This window comes from Planococcus citri, chromosome 1 (genome assembly GCF_950023065.1).
Source record: "Planococcus citri chromosome 1, ihPlaCitr1.1, whole genome shotgun sequence".
Classification (NCBI taxonomy): Eukaryota; Metazoa; Arthropoda; class Insecta; order Hemiptera; family Pseudococcidae; genus Planococcus; species Planococcus citri.
This window is the reverse complement of record NC_088677.1, coordinates 16249535-16266929: the sequence shown is the minus strand read 5'-3', so window position 1 is coordinate 16266929 and position 17395 is coordinate 16249535. Positions and strand designations below refer to the sequence as shown.

The window sequence follows — 17395 nt, the reverse complement described above, 5'->3', positions numbered from 1 at the left end:
CCTGCTCCCTTCTCTCTCTCTTTTTTTTTTGAATTATTTCATTATCATTAGTAGTATTATTATTACTTTTTATATTTTCATATACTAAATGATGTAATCGATAACTTTCGAGCTTACAAAGTGCCTTTGAATTTTACTCAAACGACGAGCTTATTTTTATGTTCCAAATATAAGGTTGCATTTATTTAAACGTTCAACTTTTTATAAGCTTTTTTTTAAAATTTACTTTATTCCTCAGACTGGAAAACATTTTTCTTGTTTTTTTAGTTAGAAATTTTAATTACGTATTTATGTTTTAGATTTTTTTTCTCGAGGTGCTTTTCTTTTCTTTTTTTTTTAATAATGAAAACACGCTGCAGAAATGCACGACTCGAGTCGATCGAGTCGTTAAATTAATTTTGGCTAAATGTTACTTTTTTATATACTTTCAATATATGTATTAGAGTATATAGGTACTATTGTTGTGTTTTATTATTGTTTTATACATTATGCTAATATTGTTTATTTTCGAAAAAGAATTTTAAAAACTAGTCGAAAAATCATATTGCTACGTACCTTGATTAATTATCGTATTATTTTTTTTCTTTATCATATCGTATTGGCTGTATATTTAATTACGTAGGTATCATTTTTAATTCTCTCTCTATATTGTATCGTCGGAATGAAAGATTTTTATTATTGTATTTTAACGTTAGCAGTTTTTTTTTTTTTTTTCGTTCTCTCTATTAAAACGATGTAAAAACAAAAGCTATTATACTTTGGTAAATTTAATGCTAAAGCTAAAGTATAATTTGCAAACGCCGAACAGAGATGTTTATAAATATTGCTTTTATTTGTTAATTGGCCAGCAACCAAACCATTTAGCCCATTTTTTTTCAATTCGCCGAAAGAATTGTAACTAGTGCAATTTTTTTACTCAAGTTCTAGATGTGTTCGGTATATGAAATCTTTAATGTCAACTTCGTGGTAAAGTAGTTACTGGATAAGATGGGGGAAAAAATCTTATCAGATGAACGAGGTTGCGACGAAAGGTATTAATCTTGTTTTGAGTGCAGCTGAAATCTTATCTCGGTATTTAAAGCTAATTGACTTCCGTATTGGTTACTTTTCTCTGGTCGTTATTCGTATGTGCAATATTGATGGCCAATTAAGTACAGAAATTATTATTTTAATGTTAGATGATGTCGGTATAATAATAGACTGACTAGGTAGAGCTTTTTTTTAAAATGCAATATGACACTGTAGAGCTTTGTTGAAACGCTGTGAGATTTTTGTTTTCTGTTTTATCAGTTTAGTATTAGGTATTTAAAATGTTACTGTATCTGCTCTGAATTAAACCTCATCATGTTATTTTTGTACAGAGATATCGAAAAATACATACTTTTTTTTTTTTTAAATTCGACGTTGTTATTTTGTATCTGAATTTAAAGTACCTATGGGCTGAAGTTTGAGATGAACGAAAAAGAAAAACTCGTTGTACGGATTTAAAATAATTGCATCGATATTTATTTCAAAGCGAAATCTGATAAGGTAACGTTGCATAATTTAAAAAATACATTGTTGTGAATTTTTTTCCTAAAATATGAGATGATTTGAAATTTTTGTATAATATTTTAACGTTACGACGAAGGTTTTAAATCCTGGAAGGATTAAATATTGATGTTTGGTTATAAAATATGCTGGTACTGGTGCGTACAATAAACGGATTATAAAATAAGTATCGTAATATAAATGTACTTATATTGTTACTGTTAGTCTTGAACGAAACAAGTTCTACGTTGGTTGACTAGTTGATCGAGAAGATGAGGAAAACAGAAGAGGGAAATGCAAAAAAATTAAAATAATTGATAATAAATATATAAGTAATAGGTATACGTATAAATAAAATAACACATAATACTGGATATGATCGAGGTAATTTAGCCGGATTTACATATGTCTGGTGTTTCCGAAAGAACCGACTCCAGCTTGAGATGCTCCTTTGTTATATCCCATTTGAAGATTAAGTACTCCTTCGTGAGCTCGTAGTTGTTCTTCGGTGAATTCTCGTTTATTTTCTTCGGCCATTTTAGGGCCTAATCGAGGACCGGTGTATTCGGGATGTTTTTGAGTCTGCGAGTAAAAGATAAATACGATGTAAATTTAGTGATAACGAATTGAAAAAGTTTATAGGTGTTCATATCGTGATTATTTGAACGCATTTATAACTAATATGATTTGAACAGTTTTCATTTCGATCGAAATAATTTTCATTTTCTTATTTCAAATTACTTGTATTTCTAGATAGAAAAATATACTGATACGTACCAATCTTCCGAGAGCATATAAACACAGAGTCACTTGTGGAATATTTCTTTTTTCAAAAAGATCAGCAGTTTGGAAGATTTCTTCTTCTGGTAAACCGTATTTTTTCACAGCTGCTTGAAACCTATACCCAAAATAGTTCACAATTATAGATTCTAATTCTTTCAAAGTTGTACGGATTAAAATATTTTCAGTGTTTTACCTACCTTTGAATATTCTCCATTAATTGAAAATTGGTACCTTTGGTTTGGATTTTTTTCACAGATCCGGGACTAATTTTATTAATTAAATTACATAATACGACTCCATCTCTGAGCACATCTTCGTACGGCTGATTAGGCAACTTTTCGCCTGTAACATTCTCAATCCACGTCAACACTTCTTGTTCTTGGTCTTTATTTCTAGCCTGCACAATAAAAAATTGCCAACAATTACAACATATACCTATTCGTTCAATATTTTATTTGTACCTATAATACAAAATAGGCCAACTCGAAGCCAATTTTAATTTTATTTTTGGATGCTGAACAGGGAAGGAATAAGAAAACCAAAACGAAATTTTCGTCATTGACAGGGGAAATGATTTATAGCGTGAAAAACAAGCTAACCGGATCGTTTTTGATTCGCTGCGAAAGATTAGCTACACTAATTACCAAATAGTGTGAAACATTAGGCGAGTATATTAAACGAATAAATATACAAAGTTATATGTATGTACGACGACGACGTTGGACGTTGTTTGCCAAATTATGTAACATTTCGTCAAACATGTTAAAATTCATAACTCACGTCCATTCATCCGATCCAAGTTTATTCACACTTAAACGCATCATTTCAAATGGTCGTAACTTCTGCTAGTACGTTTTGGATCACTGACAAACCGCTGTCGAATTTTATCTTAAATGACTTCATTTTTTCGAAAAAAAAAAAGAAGAAGATAGGTATAGGTAGTTTAACTAAAGGTTTAAAAGGTCTGATGATAAGCGTTCGTCGAATAGCTGGAATTATATGGAGTTTGTCATTAGAGAATCGCTATGAAGGTGTTGATGGAGAACGAATTCCATGCTGTTTAGTTGATAAACGAAGTGAATTCTACGAAATGATTGATGTTGTCGACTGATTCTCCAGCTGGGCTTTTGTTCGACGAAAGTATAAATTGTTTAGCGGTAAAATGATCTATCTATTTTTTATCGTACAATTAGGTACCTATTATTATACTTATCCTTCCTTGTGATTTTTCAATATTTTCTAAATCGGTATGGTTTAGTAGGCATTTGACTTTTTTTTTTTTTTTTTTTTTTTTTTATAATTAGCTCAAAGTTTCATTAACTTTGTCTTAAGACTTCAGTTCAACAATCTTGAAATAGTATAAGTATTGGACTAATGACTAAAGTCAGACATATCCACGTTAGGAACGAATGCTTCATCTCAATTCAAATTAAGAGACTTTTTCTCTTTAAGCGAAAACACTTTCACTGTATTTTTTTTCTGAACTTACGCCAACTATCATAAATATAACACGGCTTATAGTTTTGTATCATGGCCAAATGATTAATTATTTTATGTATCTAGATTCTAGATTTGTAAAAAAAAAAAAAAAAAAAAGAATAGATACCTAAATAATAAATAAAGTTGTTCAATGAGGATACCTACATCTGCTGAATTGGCGAATTATGGAATTCGCACCCGAAGTACGATGTATAAATTAAGTTAGGTTATGTACCTATCGAAATAGGGACTCGTAATTTTTCAAATTTAATATGCCTTTAGACCTGAGATGAGAAGTTGGGAAAGATTGAATTTGTGATGGGGGTTTTTGAATCAATAGAAAGTATAAATTATGAATAGTAGGTAAGTAACTACGAGTATAATTAATGACCAATGACCATTCAGTGAGCTTAAATGACTGTATTTCTTTCTATTATTATTATCTATTCAATCAAGAGTTAGGTAACTTTTTAAAATTTAAAAATAAAAAAATTCTAATGACTGAAATATTTTTTAAATAATTAGGTCTACTTAGATAGGTATTTTTAAAAAATAAAATGTTTTGTGATCACTGATCACTGACCAGTAATCTTTGAATTGTTTTATCTGTACCATTAGGAGTCGTAAGCTCTTCTTAATTAAATTTCATTTTCGTTTTTTTGTTTGGTTGCTTTTTGTTTTAATTTTTGTTCAGTCTGAAATACGAATATGTGCCACCTGACTGTAATGTATAATATGTAACCAAAAATCAAAGTGAGCTTAAATTGTCAAGATCTGTGAGTAGGTATGGATTTTATCACTTTTTGTTGCGATTTGCAATGTTTATGACTTTGATGTTCTCTTCGTCAGTCTTCAAGTCTTCATGTTGGAAAATCAAAATTCAAAAATAAACCAAAAACCAAACTCGTACTTGGGTTTTTACGAGTAATACGTAGTAGGAAAACCCAACTAGCTAACTACATTACATTCAAGTTAATTTATTTATCTATTGATATGTATGTAGGTAGGTATTAATAAGATAGCGCAGGAAAATTGAAAAATTGTTGTTTTTTTGTAGCTTTTTAGTTTTTATAGTTTTGGGTTGGATAAAGTTTTATGATTCAGTTTTTATTAAATTAAAATTCCCTGGTTAATTTTTATTCGTTGTTTTTGGATTTTTCTTTTCAACAGTAGAGGTTCAAATTTGAAATTTCTTGACGCAACCTGTTCCATTCTTATCACCATTTACCTTATCACTCTTAGGTATCAAACGTTGACATACCTAAGATTGACATGTTTTTGCATTTTGCAGGATTAGGTTAGTTAGCTATACAAAAAAATAAAAAAATAAAAAATATAAAAAAAATTAGAGATCTACAGGGTGCTCAGAAATATCGTGAACCCCTAAAAAAGTTTTCTGCTAAATGTTTCGGTTGATCGCAGTGAATGATAGTAATGATAGCGCCTGATTGGTTGTTAGACTGAGGTGATAACATTCCACCAATCATATGCATCTATTTCGCATTGTGGCCAACCTATAAATTTTTAATAAAAAACTTTCTTAGGGGGTCACGATATTTCTGGGCACCCTGTAGTGATAACAGATATGGAAAATTGATAAGAGCAAAGACTCCAAAAAGAATGAGAAAAAAGAGTATACTCAAGATATTAGAGCAATTTAATAAATTGAATTTTGAAATAATATCAAAATTCAAAGTGCAGTAATTTTGAATTCGAAGTCTGGTGACCCGTCGAAGGAACCGAGAGTAGGTATACAGATACTTAGATCATTAGATGTACCCATCATTCAATTTCTCTTACTCCTTTGGCTTTACCAATAATGTTTATTAGGTACTTAGGCTACCTAATAGGTAAAGAACATTTTTTCAATTTCACACTCCTATTTCAAATATGAAATAATCGATACCTAATTATCGCTTTTTTCTCGTCTACAAAATGTCTCACCCTTCTCTGTACGTATTCGTAAGTGTAAAATATCAAAGTGCTGATTTGTTTGGCAACAAGACTACGACAAAAATACATCAGCTTTTCATGAATATTCTACCAACACGTGTGTGTTTGCCCTAAACTTACTGGTTGGCTGAAATATACACAAACTCTGTCATCTTTTTGTTAGCTCATTAATATTACGTAGACACGAGAAGTAGTGTTGTTAGCAGAAGTTCTCTCGAACGATGAATTTATAAATAACGCCTACTCGGTATAAACGTGGTCGAATTTGTTAGCATCGGCTAAAACATAATAAATCTGCTAGAACTGAATAAGTAAACGAACTTGACATTTTATCAAGGCGAATCCCCATATGACTTCAGCATGGTAATAGGGCTCGCAAATACGAATTAATTTGTCGAAGCTTCTAAGTATCTCACATTTGGCGAAACCTACTCACTACATAATGTAAGTACCTACCTACCTACATACGAAACAACCCTTTCATATTTTTTAAAAGTCAATTTAATTCATTTTTTGGATAATTTTCAATGTTACGCGATGCGGAACCTGCAGGGACGAGAGGAAATGCCTAGAATCAGCAAAAGAACGAGTTTCATCGTCAAAGAAGCTCTCTTTTTGCCAGAATTTCAACACAGTAAAGATGTTTTTTTTGCAAAATTGTGATTTAGAGCAACTTACATATTACATAATGTGTGTGGATTTGTTTCTTAGTACAACTACTGCACACTGTTGAGATGTGGGCTAAACTCACGACACTGATACCAAAATAAATACATGAGCGAGGTTTTTTTTTCGGAAATTTCCTCATCACACTTCCTCTATATCTTAACGTCTTGTGACGAGAATAAACGGCGAAAAAAATCGTGTTCTTGTTTATTTCCTAATTTACGCAAGGCTAACATTTCCCTTTGAAATTCTAAGAACTAATTTACTTAGCAACGTTAAAAGCCCACATTTTGTTTAGATTTCTGAAAAGTGGGTTGTTAGCTTGTAAATAGAAATAAAAATAATGTCGGGATTGATTATAGGTTCGAGCAATGGGTATTAAGTGGATCATTTGCGAATTCTGGTGAAAATTAACAATAGGTACCCGTCTGCGTGGTTGAAATCACTGACCCATTAAGGATATTTTCAACGCTTAAATGTTCTTTATCCTGTTTTTTTTTTTTTTTTTTTTTGTATTTTAAATCACATTTTAACATGTCTAATTACCATATACAAGTGTAAGTTTAGCTATACGTCTAGGCATTCATGCGATAAATTCATGCATATGGATTCCTCTTTCCTCCTTCCAGAAGCTAATAATTTTAATTATTGTAATAGACTTTATATTTTAACGCAATTCATAGACGTAAAATGTACTTGTTGGAAGAACTTTTTCGTGTACCTATAGTTGACATGATGATTAGTTTATCCGGGTGTGAGGATGTAATGTGGTGAATAATGACCTTTGGTCAGGGGTTCCCAAAGTAGACGTTTAAGTAGAGGTACATACTGTAATGAAATAATTTGATTTTACATTTTACTATTGGAATATCCCCCTTTTCCCTTTCAATTGAGTATCTAGGTATCTACCTTTGCAGTCGATTCAACTTCTACACTCGAAAAGGAATATTAACTTAATAGCAAAAAAAAAAAAAAAAAAAAAAATGAAAAGTACTGTGATGAATTTGAAGTACCTATGTGTAAGTACATATTTGTACCTATCGCCATAAGTATAAAGTTTGAACAGGTGGATTATTATATCGTTGATCGTGGTGCAATATGAAAACAGAGGCGTTAACTGGAAAATTTAGGACAGGTTTTCAGTGGGTCATAAAAGAAGACAAAAATATGTCGACATTTATTATCTATCATTAATTCATTATTATTGTGACAATGGAGTGATTCGTTTCCCGCCATTTTTATTTTAGGCTGACTGGTCTACAGTCCCCTCTGACCAACCATCCTTGAATATATTTTTTTTTTTTAATAAAAAAAGATGAAAATTTGAAATTTAAAATCAAAAATTGTATTAAAATTGAGCTCCTTTTTTGTATTCTCAAATATAAATTTTGGAATGCATCAACTCAACATTTTCTTCCATTAAAAAATGAACTTTGACATTCTCATCTGCATTTACACCTACAATAGCGTGTTAATTATTTTCAAAAAAACATTCGAAAACAAAAAAGTAAAACCACCATGTTGCGTTTAATGACCTACGAAATGTGCTACGAGTACTCGCATGCTAATTGCGCTAACGAGGCACGTTTATAACGATCCCAAGTTTTACAGCCATTCGTATAATTCTCAAACACATTTTTATAGCATGTTACTATAAACGGATCACAGCAACCAGTTGATTGAATTTTTTTGTTCATGTTTATAGAAGCTTGGAAAAAAAATCGTGCAATTTTTACCGCAAAAAAATTATCAAAAATTTAATTTTCATCTAGATTCGATCAAAGTAGGTACGTAACGTTTATTTTTGCTGCATTTTTGCACATTTATGGACAAAAGTCTGGTTTCAATTGAAATCTTTAATCTATCTTGGATGTAATATCATCTCGTGTTGGTGTAAATTTACACTCGCATTTATTCTCCGAAGGAGATTAAATATCAACGGTAATTAAACTTGTCGTTGAAATATTCTCCAGCAGTAAGTAGGTATAATCACGTATCAGAGTGCACTACCGTCCCATTGTACTTCGGAGTGAAACGCGTTTCGCTGGAGAATTCTCAAGACGTTCGTTAGTTAGTTTTATTGCGGTTGTGAACTCGGTAACTTGCCTTTTTCTTCGTTGTACTGATTTTTATGCGTTTTAAAAAGTGAGTAGATTTTATTTTTATTTTATTCTTTAATAAGTCCGCGTCGCTTTACTCTAATTAATCAGAAAAAAAATTATTTTGATTGGAAAATTCAAGTGCATTCTAATTACCTATTAATTTGAATTAAAAAATTAATTTTAAATTCCTCTAATCAAAATCAAAATAATTTTTGCATTTTACTCGCGATAGTGTTATTTTATTTCAAAAAAAATTACGAAATAATAAAAAATGAAACTTACCGGCATGATTGTTGTTTTTTTTAAAATACAAGTTGCTCGCCTCAAACGATCTGTACCGAAGTTTGAAACTACACTGATTCTTTTAGTTTACCCATCTCGACAACAAACTATCTTTATTGTCAGTACTCATTCTGTTTTGAATACTTTATTTTTAGATTTATATGCATCAGCAATAAAATGACGTATATAAACACCATATACCTATACTAAAACATTATTATTCGTGAAATATCTGGCATCTTTAAAAGCAGTATCTTCATTGCAATAACAAATTTAATAGTTATTTAACACGATTTATATAATTTTATTTTTAGTTAACTCGGAAAATTTTACCCACTCTGTACGCGATCGTGAAATGTTTTTATTCAAAAATAATGAAAGCATATTAATTTACATTTTCATTTTATCTGTACGATTTAGGAGGAAGGGTCCGGAGGGTAGCATGTTTTTTTCATTCATAAAGTAAAAGTTTGAAATTTATTTTGATTTAATGAAAAAATTGAGGAGCTCAGGAGCTGTAAGTATGTAATTTGAGTAAGTAGGTATCCAAAGTTGAACGTCTTGGTTGTGATAAAAATCAAAGGAAGGTTCAAGAAATGATTGGATAAAATAAAATTAAATGAATTATCAAGTACGTTAATCACTTCCCTGAATTGATCAACGTTCGTGGTTCTTTTTTCAGAAGTTTATTCATTTTTAATATTTTTTAATTTAAAAATTTAAATTTTGCTAGGTGAGACTTGAGAGGAATGGCCGGTGGATGGGAGGGGAGGAGGGAGACAGAGAAATGATTTGATCAGGTTTGCCTATTTTCAGAACTTTCAAAATCGAAACAAAAATTTCATTGTGGACTATAAGACTATTTGAAGACAAATTTTTGAAGTCAACTGTTCTACGTCTTTATTTTATCAAATTATTATTATTATAGCGCAATCTTCTTCTTCTTTATTCATTTCTAAATCAAAATGGAAAATGGAAAATTTTGTTTACGTACATTTTGCATACGTTCATTTACAACCTTGCTCTGTCGCACGTTTGGCTTATCACTGTTGATGTGTTGTGATAAGAAACTTGATTCTTGCAAAAATTTTAAAAATGAGAAATGAAAGCAAACGTGTTTAATTTCTTAAATGTTTCTCATTAATCTACTAGTCAACCGTTCGTTATTAATGCTAATTATTCCTCATTTATTTCGTTTAAATTACTATTCAAAAATGGCAGCTTTTTCAGCTGTATCTTCGTTTCCTAACGCGAATGTTACAAATGTCGAGTTGGTATCTTAGTCTACTTCTTGCGTAATCAATCCTTCACGATTAAGTATGCTCATATAAAGTATTACGTTTTTATATTTCTGTCCACAGAGAAATGCCTTCTACCAGAAAACACGTGAAAAGGGATCGGAAACGTGTTCGTTCCAACGAATCGGATACCGAAGACGAATTCGAACCGATCAGACGTAAAAATGGAAAAAATCCGTTCATAATTAGCGAAATACTAAAAAACTATCAACAGCAAACTCTGGACAATAATAAGGATAATTTACTGAAATATGTTCCGGCTCCGGTCAGCGAGTTATTTATTCCTTACATGAAGCACGTTCAAATGATCAACACGAATTTCAATCTGATCAATTCGTTGCTGAAATCGAACGTTAAATTATTAAAACCGGATATTTTGAGTAAATTTCAAGATTTGATCAACAAGACTGGCAACAAGATGAATAAGTTTTCCGGCGATTTGATCGAACAACTGGCTTCGAATTATAACCAAAATGTCGTTTACGATACGCTCAAAGCATCGTGTCAAGAACCCATAGTGAATTTGGAAAAGTAAGGAAGAGGAGATAAATGTACGATAGAATTTTCTCAATATAATTTACAATTTTCGTTCGTGTTTTTATAGAATCGAAGATCCCGAAGAAAAACCTACTTCTAACGCGTCGTCGATGCCCGTTGATAATTACGATGATTTCATGGACAGCGATATCGATTTACAAATTTCGGAGATTTGCGATAATGTTACGAACGATGCACAGAATAATGATTTGAAAGCACCTGAACCGGTTACTAAAACTACGAGTAGTTCGTCCAACGATTGTACAACGAAACAAGAGTCAAATGGTGTGCTTTCCAGTAGGAGTAAGTTGAATTGGAAATTCTTCGGTGTTTTGTTTCATCTCTCTGCGAACCTTTCATTAAATTGGCTATTTTACAGATAAACATATGAACAATTTACAATTCGACGATAATAACTATCTCGTAGTCTATACCGATGGATGTTGCTTAAATAATGGTCGTAATAATGCTCAAGCTGGTGTTGGTGTTTGGTTCAATTTCAATCATCCTTTGTAAGTTCTCATCGGTTTTATTTTCATATACATATGTATATCGGTAAATACCACTTTGTGATTGGAGTATTAATTCTATTCGTTGTTTATAGAAATCTAGCTGCTCCAGTCACTGGAAATCCTACTAATAACAACGCTGAAATCCAAGCAGCAACCAGAGCAATTCGAATTGCTTCTGAACTTGGTAAGATCACTAACTGATTTTTAGGAATTGAAAAAAATTCGTATTTTAAAATTTTTTCCATCAAATCTACCTCTGATCAGAGTTTTAGGAAGGTTTTCTTGGGAGATGAGGGAGGGAGCCGGTGATTATGAGACCAAGCTAAAATAATCTTATTTTCAGGCCTCAAAAAAATCAAAATACGTACCGACTCCATGTTCCTAATCAACTGTATGACTACTTGGATGAAGAACTGGAAAAAGAATAACTGGAGGACCGCGGATAAGCAACCGGTCAAGAATCGAGAAAGTTTAGAAGAACTAGACTCGGTTCAAAAATCGATGGATTCGGTGCTATGGGTAAGTTACAAACGCCATAAATTAATCTCGCTTGCAAATATCGCTCGAAATTGCATTAATTCCTTTTTGTTTTCATTTCCAGGACCACATAGCTGGTCATACAGGATGTCCTGGTAACGAAGCTGCCGATGCATTGGCCAAACAGGGTGCTCAAAAATTCTATCGTTAAGTTGTATTTTTTTTTTCCTTTTCATCTTTGATACTATCGTGATTTTTTCGTTTTTTAAATTATTGCCCATTTTCATCATTCCTTATACTTGTTCTCGAATTAATTAAATTTATGAAATTACAAACATTTATTTTTTTATAAAATACATAAGCGTATGAAATAAAACACTGAGAACAAAATTAAAAATTCCATCTTTTATCTGTTAAAATTTCGAGTAGATTTACAACTGGACACCGGCTGAACGCAAATAGCCTTGGAGTAGCTGTTGTTCTTCGACTGTTAAATTACTACTGATAATATTAGCTAATCTGCCAGGATACCTTTGCGATAAAGTAGATAGATTTCTGGCGAAATATGGAATAACGTCGCCGATACCTGTCAAACAAAATATTACGGTTAAAAAGGATCTAATGCGCATGAAATGGGTTAAGGCTCTGCAGAGACAATAATTTCACCTAGGAGAGGATCGTATTCAGGTTTACTGGCGTATACTAGTTTAGAATAGGCAACTTCGTAACCACTTTTTGCCATCTCGATTAAATCAATTTCGTCCAATTTAGGTACGGCTATTTCGGTCGAACTGGCAGCTTTGAGGATTTGTTTTAATACTGCTGGCCTGAAAGTACACGTAGATCGAATTGAAAATTTATGACTACATATATGAATCGAATCCGGCAGATTGAATTTTTTCTTACCAAAGAGCAGAGTAAGCACCATCGATAAATTCTGGAACTTCGGTTAATAGCTTGGTTAATCCGACGATGATGATTTTCTTATCAACGACCGTTGTATTCAAGGAAACTTCACTGAGTAATATTCGCTCGATTATCATCACAAATAAACTAGAACAGAGAAAGAGAGAGATGAATCAAGTTTTCCATTAATTTGTAGTCCAACTGGCAAAGTAATGGAGTTTGACTAGCATTTTTTCGGTCTAGAAAATTCAATTTCTCTATTTGGGCTCAAATTTTTTTCAAAAATGCTATAAAAATGTCTGCTTTTTTGTCAAAATTTCAACCAATTTTAAAAAGTTTGTGACACTTTCAAAAAAACCAAAAATTATCACCCAATTTTTGGCTTAAAAAACATGTTTGTTGAAATAGTCGAATTTTTTGCAAAATTTTAGCCCATTGTGATACGCCAAATGACACTTTAATCAAGATTTCCAAAAATCGTAAACCAAATAATGCGCTAAAAAATTCTTCGAAATTGTTCAAAAACATTTAAATGAAATATTTGAATTCCTCGTGAAATTCCAATCCATTTTGATGCATCACATGACACTTCTCAAAAATCATGACCCAACTTCAGGCTCAATATTTTTCAAAGATGCTCGAAAATTTTAAACGAGTAATTTTTTTTGGGCATTTTAGACCCATTAGAAACCCAGATTAATGTTCCGAGCTGCAAAAATACAAGCCAACTTGGCACCATTTGTGGATTGGACTGTATTTAAAATTAAGTACAGCATTGCAACGATAACCGCAAGTGACCCAACTTACTTTTCTTGTAAAGAATTCAACAAACTGATCATATCGGTAGGATTATGATTAATGATATAGAAACAGAAAAATGCTGCTAGCCCTCTGACGAATTTATCAGTTTTCTTTTGAGTCAATCGTTGCAGAAGGACGATGAATATTTGTTTCATATTCGGTTGCATTAATTCGCTAAAAAAAATAATTCAAATAAAGATTAATTAAATAATGAAATTCTATCATTTTTTAACAAATACTGAGATAGTACGTTGCTGGGTACATACTTGGGGCAGTTTTCGATCAACATTCTCAGTAAATGCAATCCTTCGTGGTCGTTCGCTTTACTCGCAATTAGTAATTGGAAAACGCCCAACACAGCCATCTGTAATCATAAAATACTCCATGAATATTTCGAATCACATTTCAAACGACGCAGAACTGAGGTTTTCAATATTCAATACGAACGAGATGTATTTTAGATGACATTTCGGTAGGATTCACTCTGGTGATGTAAGCGGTGATTAGTCTGACTAATGGATGGATATTACCACTCCTTTCCCATAGAACTGGCGTCAAAAGGAATTGGTACAGTTCCCAGTAAGGTACCGGAATAGGATCACCTTTGTTTCGGAATTCCAATAACATGGCTAATAATTGAAACACGTAAGGGAGAAATTCTGCAAGAAAACAAAACCAGTTAGATACATATATTGAAATTCACGTTTCGAATTGAAGCAATCGAAGTTGATAATTCAATTACCGAGCACATCTTGTTGAAGTATAATTTGAAAAACTGGGAAGAGCTCTCCTTCGAAAGAAGCTACAGCTTCAGGTTGTTTGATATTCGTGCAAACGATTCTGTGAATGACGAGGAAATAACGTAAACGTTTCCGAACACAATTACAAAAAATAATGCGATTTTACGTACTTGATTGACAAAGCGACAGATTCGAATAGAGCGTGATTGAAATTAGGATTGCTGGGATTTTTAGCCACCATTTCTAATTTTGCCATTAAATTCCGTAAAACGTTTTCCAGCAGTGGAATAGATTTCTCGTTCAATACCGCCAAAGTTCTCAGTATAGCTGTAAAAATTAACACAGTTGTTAGTATTTTAAAATTTTCAAGTCGAGTGAAGATTGTAAAATACCTTTCATGATATAATCGTTCTCTTCGGATCCTTCTTTTTTCAAAACACCGAATAAATTAGTCATAATTTGATCAGCGATGGTGGATAAAGCAGCGCTGTCGACCCTATTAAAACAGAAAATCCAATAAGTGTTTGGTTCTTAAGATAAAACATCATGTCAAGTAACACTTACATAGGTTTCTGTGTTTGTTGATCCTTTATGAGTAAAATTTTCTCCAAACACACAGCAGCGTACGAATGGACTACTTTGCTATTACACGTCAATTGATTACTAACTAAAGGTAGCGAATTAACGATTAATTGACTCGGTAGGACACTTCTAAAGGTCATGATGTATCGTATACAATCAGCTTTTATGACCGGTAGATCAACTGTAAAACAAACGATTATTACAAAATGTTCGGTTCGAAGTGAATAATTTTCACCAAGAAAAATTTACCGCCAGGTTTTTGTAACTCGGAAATAATGTGCTCGATGGCGAATTCGGTCAAATTAACGATATTACTGGTTTTGGTAACGCCGAATTTCTGCGTCTGACCGCGAGATTCCAAAGATGTAACTAAATATATCGCGGCATTTTTGCTTTTCCAGTTCTTATTCTGCGTGTAATCTTGTAGCATGGTCTGTAAAACGATGGGTGATTTTTTTTCATAAAATATTATCCACGATACAGCGAGAAAATTGAGGAAAAGCGACGTACTTGTACGTAAGTAAGAAATACAGATTTAATTTGAGGTTCCAAGAATTTAGCCAAGACTTTGATCAAATCGCAAGCGGCTTTTCGTCTGGTATCAACGTCGGATCCTTCGATATCTCTTCTAATGTACTCGTCTGGATTATCTTCGAACATTTCTTCATCGCAGGCTAGAAAAATCGGATAAATCTGAGTAAGACGACCGAATAAAATAGGCAACATTTACCAAAACGCAACCTACTTCTGAATTCAATATTAGGGAAGATGACTTTCTCGCAAATACTCTTCAATACTTCGGGATTCTCGAATAGATTTTGGTACTGGGCACGATCAGCAACCGTAGATAAGAAGTTGAGCCCGTTCGTTACAAGCTAGAGGAGAAAAATCGATGATTAGATGAATTTGTTTCAAACTTTCGACGTACGATTTGAAAAATGCTTACAAGATCGTATTTTTGTTGAGGACCGAGCGAAGTTAATAAATTCCAAATCGTGTCGACAAAATTGCGTAAATACGAGGTGAATTCTTCGTCGTATTTAGTCGCGTACATGACGACATTTTCGCAGATTTGGGAACGTATTTGTTCAATAACGCCAGCTTCTTCGTCATCCTGAATGAAAAAATGATATTATTAGATCTATATCAGCTGTTCTGCAAAATGAACCGAAGGTTTCAACTTACACTCGATTGTAAAGAAGGTACATTTTTCGTAAGCAAGATTTGGAAATTATTCATCCAAGGGGCCATATTATCTTCGAAAAATTCCGGTAAATCCTGTAAAATTCGTAAATCATGTAAAATCATTTATCGAGCTTCCGATGCTAGATCGTAATGTATTTTTCGTACTTGAAAATTAAGCGAATAGAATATTTTGGTAATAAATAACAACGAATTGTAAATGATGGGCAGATCAGTTGTCTGTGTTTCGGCCGTTTGCATCGTTATCTGAAAAATTGAAAAATGAATTAGAACTAAGGGATGAAATTGGGAATTGAATGACTGGTTCTCTTTCAAAAATATCATTCAATTACATCGTGTAATAAAATATATACTCACGATAAATAGATCGGTCAACGGTTTAGCAAACGTATCCAAGACGAATTTGATCTCGGTCCATAAAGCTTGCGATTTAAATTCGTAACGATATTTTTTAAATAACGAATGCGCCGTACGCAGGGCTCCATTGATGATGTGAAAGTTGCCTAAAATATACATAAAATTTAGAAAATCATCGATTCGATAACAAATTCCGTCTTGAAAAAATACAACACACCTGTGCTGAATTTCTGTATCATCTGTTCTAATAATCCACTCCATTTATCGGGGAAATCGTATTTTCCTATGATTGAAACAGCATCGCTTAACTGCTTCTGTATAGCTTCACCGGACTGGAGCATTAAATCTATTATATACGTTTTAATACATTTTCTAGTTTCTTCGCTAATCTTGTCGTCGGTGTTGTCTTGATCCTGTAAGATGAAATATCGAGTAATATGACGTAATTGCGTGAAGAACGTATACGTAACTTATGCGTACTCAATATACTCACAACTTTCCAATTATTTTTTATGTAATTCTTGAACACTACAGCGGCACATATTCTGACCGTCAGATCGATTGATTCCTCGGCTATGATTTTCAACAGTAATTCGGGGAAATCTGGTTGCGATTCCGCATTCTTAAGAATTTGCTCGGCTGCAAAACGTTCGAAGATAAGTAAACGTAGTAAACGAGGCAGGAAAATGTGTTTTATCGATAAATATTACCAACTTACCGGGTTTTCTGATACTCGTATCTGGACTCAAAGTTTGAGTCAGATAATTCGATAATGTGACGATTTTAGGATCTGGCACTGCCATCTGCAAAGAAGAGTACAATATTGATAGAATAATTATCGTAGAACATGCTAGAGTAGAAAGTTATAGATGGATAAAGAGTAATGCAGTTACCTGTACGAAGGAAGTACTGTTCGCTGTTCCGAATTTAAAACTGCAAGAATTTAGTCGGTGAATCGTCAATTAGTAACTTATGAGGGTATTAATATTACACAATAAATGCAGAGATGATTATTCGGTAATAATTAAATAATTAACATCACTTTACACAATATGAATCAATCTAAAATTCGAATTGTTTATCAAATAAAATAACGTTCGCATCCATATTTTTTTCAATCATGCTCATGGCCGGTGCCAGCGTTACCAACTGCCTGATTGAAAAATGAAAAATGACTAAAACCCATC

General features: G+C 32.5%; 3 protein-coding genes across 4 annotated transcripts; 1 reads left to right on the top strand and 2 right to left on the bottom strand.

Annotated features, from left to right (window-relative positions):
• Positions 1 to 1483: 1483 nt before the first annotated feature.
• LOC135848800 (myophilin) lies at positions 1484 to 8950 on the bottom strand. Its single transcript, XM_065368827.1, has 4 exons — positions 8796 to 8950; positions 2511 to 2710; positions 2308 to 2428; positions 1484 to 2112 (listed from the first exon to the last, which is right to left on the bottom strand). Exons 1-4 carry the CDS (start codon positions 8799 to 8801, stop codon positions 1930 to 1932), a joined length of 510 nt encoding a protein of 169 aa, XP_065224899.1. The 5' UTR covers positions 8802 to 8950; the 3' UTR covers positions 1484 to 1929.
• LOC135848723 (uncharacterized) lies at positions 8180 to 11954 on the top strand. Of its 2 annotated transcripts, none has more exons than XM_065368700.1 (7): positions 8180 to 8556; positions 10157 to 10624; positions 10698 to 10933; positions 11010 to 11142; positions 11235 to 11326; positions 11486 to 11661; positions 11744 to 11954. In XM_065368700.1, exons 1-7 carry the CDS (start codon positions 8543 to 8545, stop codon positions 11828 to 11830), a joined length of 1206 nt encoding a protein of 401 aa, XP_065224772.1. In that variant the 5' UTR covers positions 8180 to 8542; the 3' UTR covers positions 11831 to 11954. The 2 variants fall into 2 exon arrangements, with proteins under 2 accessions (XP_065224772.1, XP_065224763.1); XM_065368691.1 differs by lacking the exon at positions 8180 to 8556 and adding an exon at positions 9813 to 10065.
• On the bottom strand, positions 11939 to 17338 carry Cse1 (chromosome segregation 1). Its single transcript, XM_065368593.1, has 21 exons — positions 17102 to 17338; positions 16927 to 17011; positions 16702 to 16847; positions 16426 to 16621; positions 16209 to 16354; positions 15999 to 16097; positions 15834 to 15926; positions 15595 to 15762; positions 15394 to 15523; positions 15159 to 15322; positions 14898 to 15081; positions 14631 to 14829; positions 14459 to 14562; positions 14237 to 14393; positions 14069 to 14166; positions 13774 to 13985; positions 13593 to 13690; positions 13333 to 13500; positions 12526 to 12672; positions 12286 to 12446; positions 11939 to 12205 (listed from the first exon to the last, which is right to left on the bottom strand). The coding sequence occupies exons 2-21, from the start codon at positions 17009 to 17011 to the stop codon at positions 12051 to 12053; spliced, it is 2910 nt and encodes a 969-aa protein (XP_065224665.1). The 5' UTR covers positions 17102 to 17338; the 3' UTR covers positions 11939 to 12050.
• Positions 17339 to 17395: the final 57 nt, after the last annotated feature.

Excerpts from the sequence above, each read along its gene's own strand:
- LOC135848723 (XM_065368691.1), top strand. The coding sequence starts at position 9,926 with ATGTTTCTCATTAATCTACTAGTCAACCGTTCGTTATTAATGCTAATT. Across the intron at positions 10,066-10,156 it reads GCGAATGTTACAAATGTCGA|AGAAATGCCTTCTACCAGAA; the intron begins GTTGGTATCTTA and ends TTCTGTCCACAG. Across the intron at positions 11,143-11,234 it reads TTCAATTTCAATCATCCTTT|AAATCTAGCTGCTCCAGTCA; the intron begins GTAAGTTCTCAT and ends CGTTGTTTATAG.
- Cse1 (XM_065368593.1), bottom strand. The coding sequence starts at position 17,011 with ATGGCAGTGCCAGATCCTAAAATCGTCACATTATCGAATTATCTGACT. Across the intron at positions 15,763-15,833 it reads TACCTTCTTTACAATCGAGT|GATGACGAAGAAGCTGGCGT; the intron begins GTAAGTTGAAAC and ends TTTTTCATTCAG. Across the intron at positions 14,394-14,458 it reads GAACGATTATATCATGAAAG|CTATACTGAGAACTTTGGCG; the intron begins GTATTTTACAAT and ends TAATTTTTACAG.
- LOC135848800 (XM_065368827.1), bottom strand. Across the intron at positions 2,429-2,510 it reads TTAATGGAGAATATTCAAAG|GTTTCAAGCAGCTGTGAAAA; the intron begins GTAGGTAAAACA and ends TTTTGGGTATAG. Across the intron at positions 2,113-2,307 it reads TATATGCTCTCGGAAGATTG|ACTCAAAAACATCCCGAATA; the intron begins GTACGTATCAGT and ends TTTTACTCGCAG.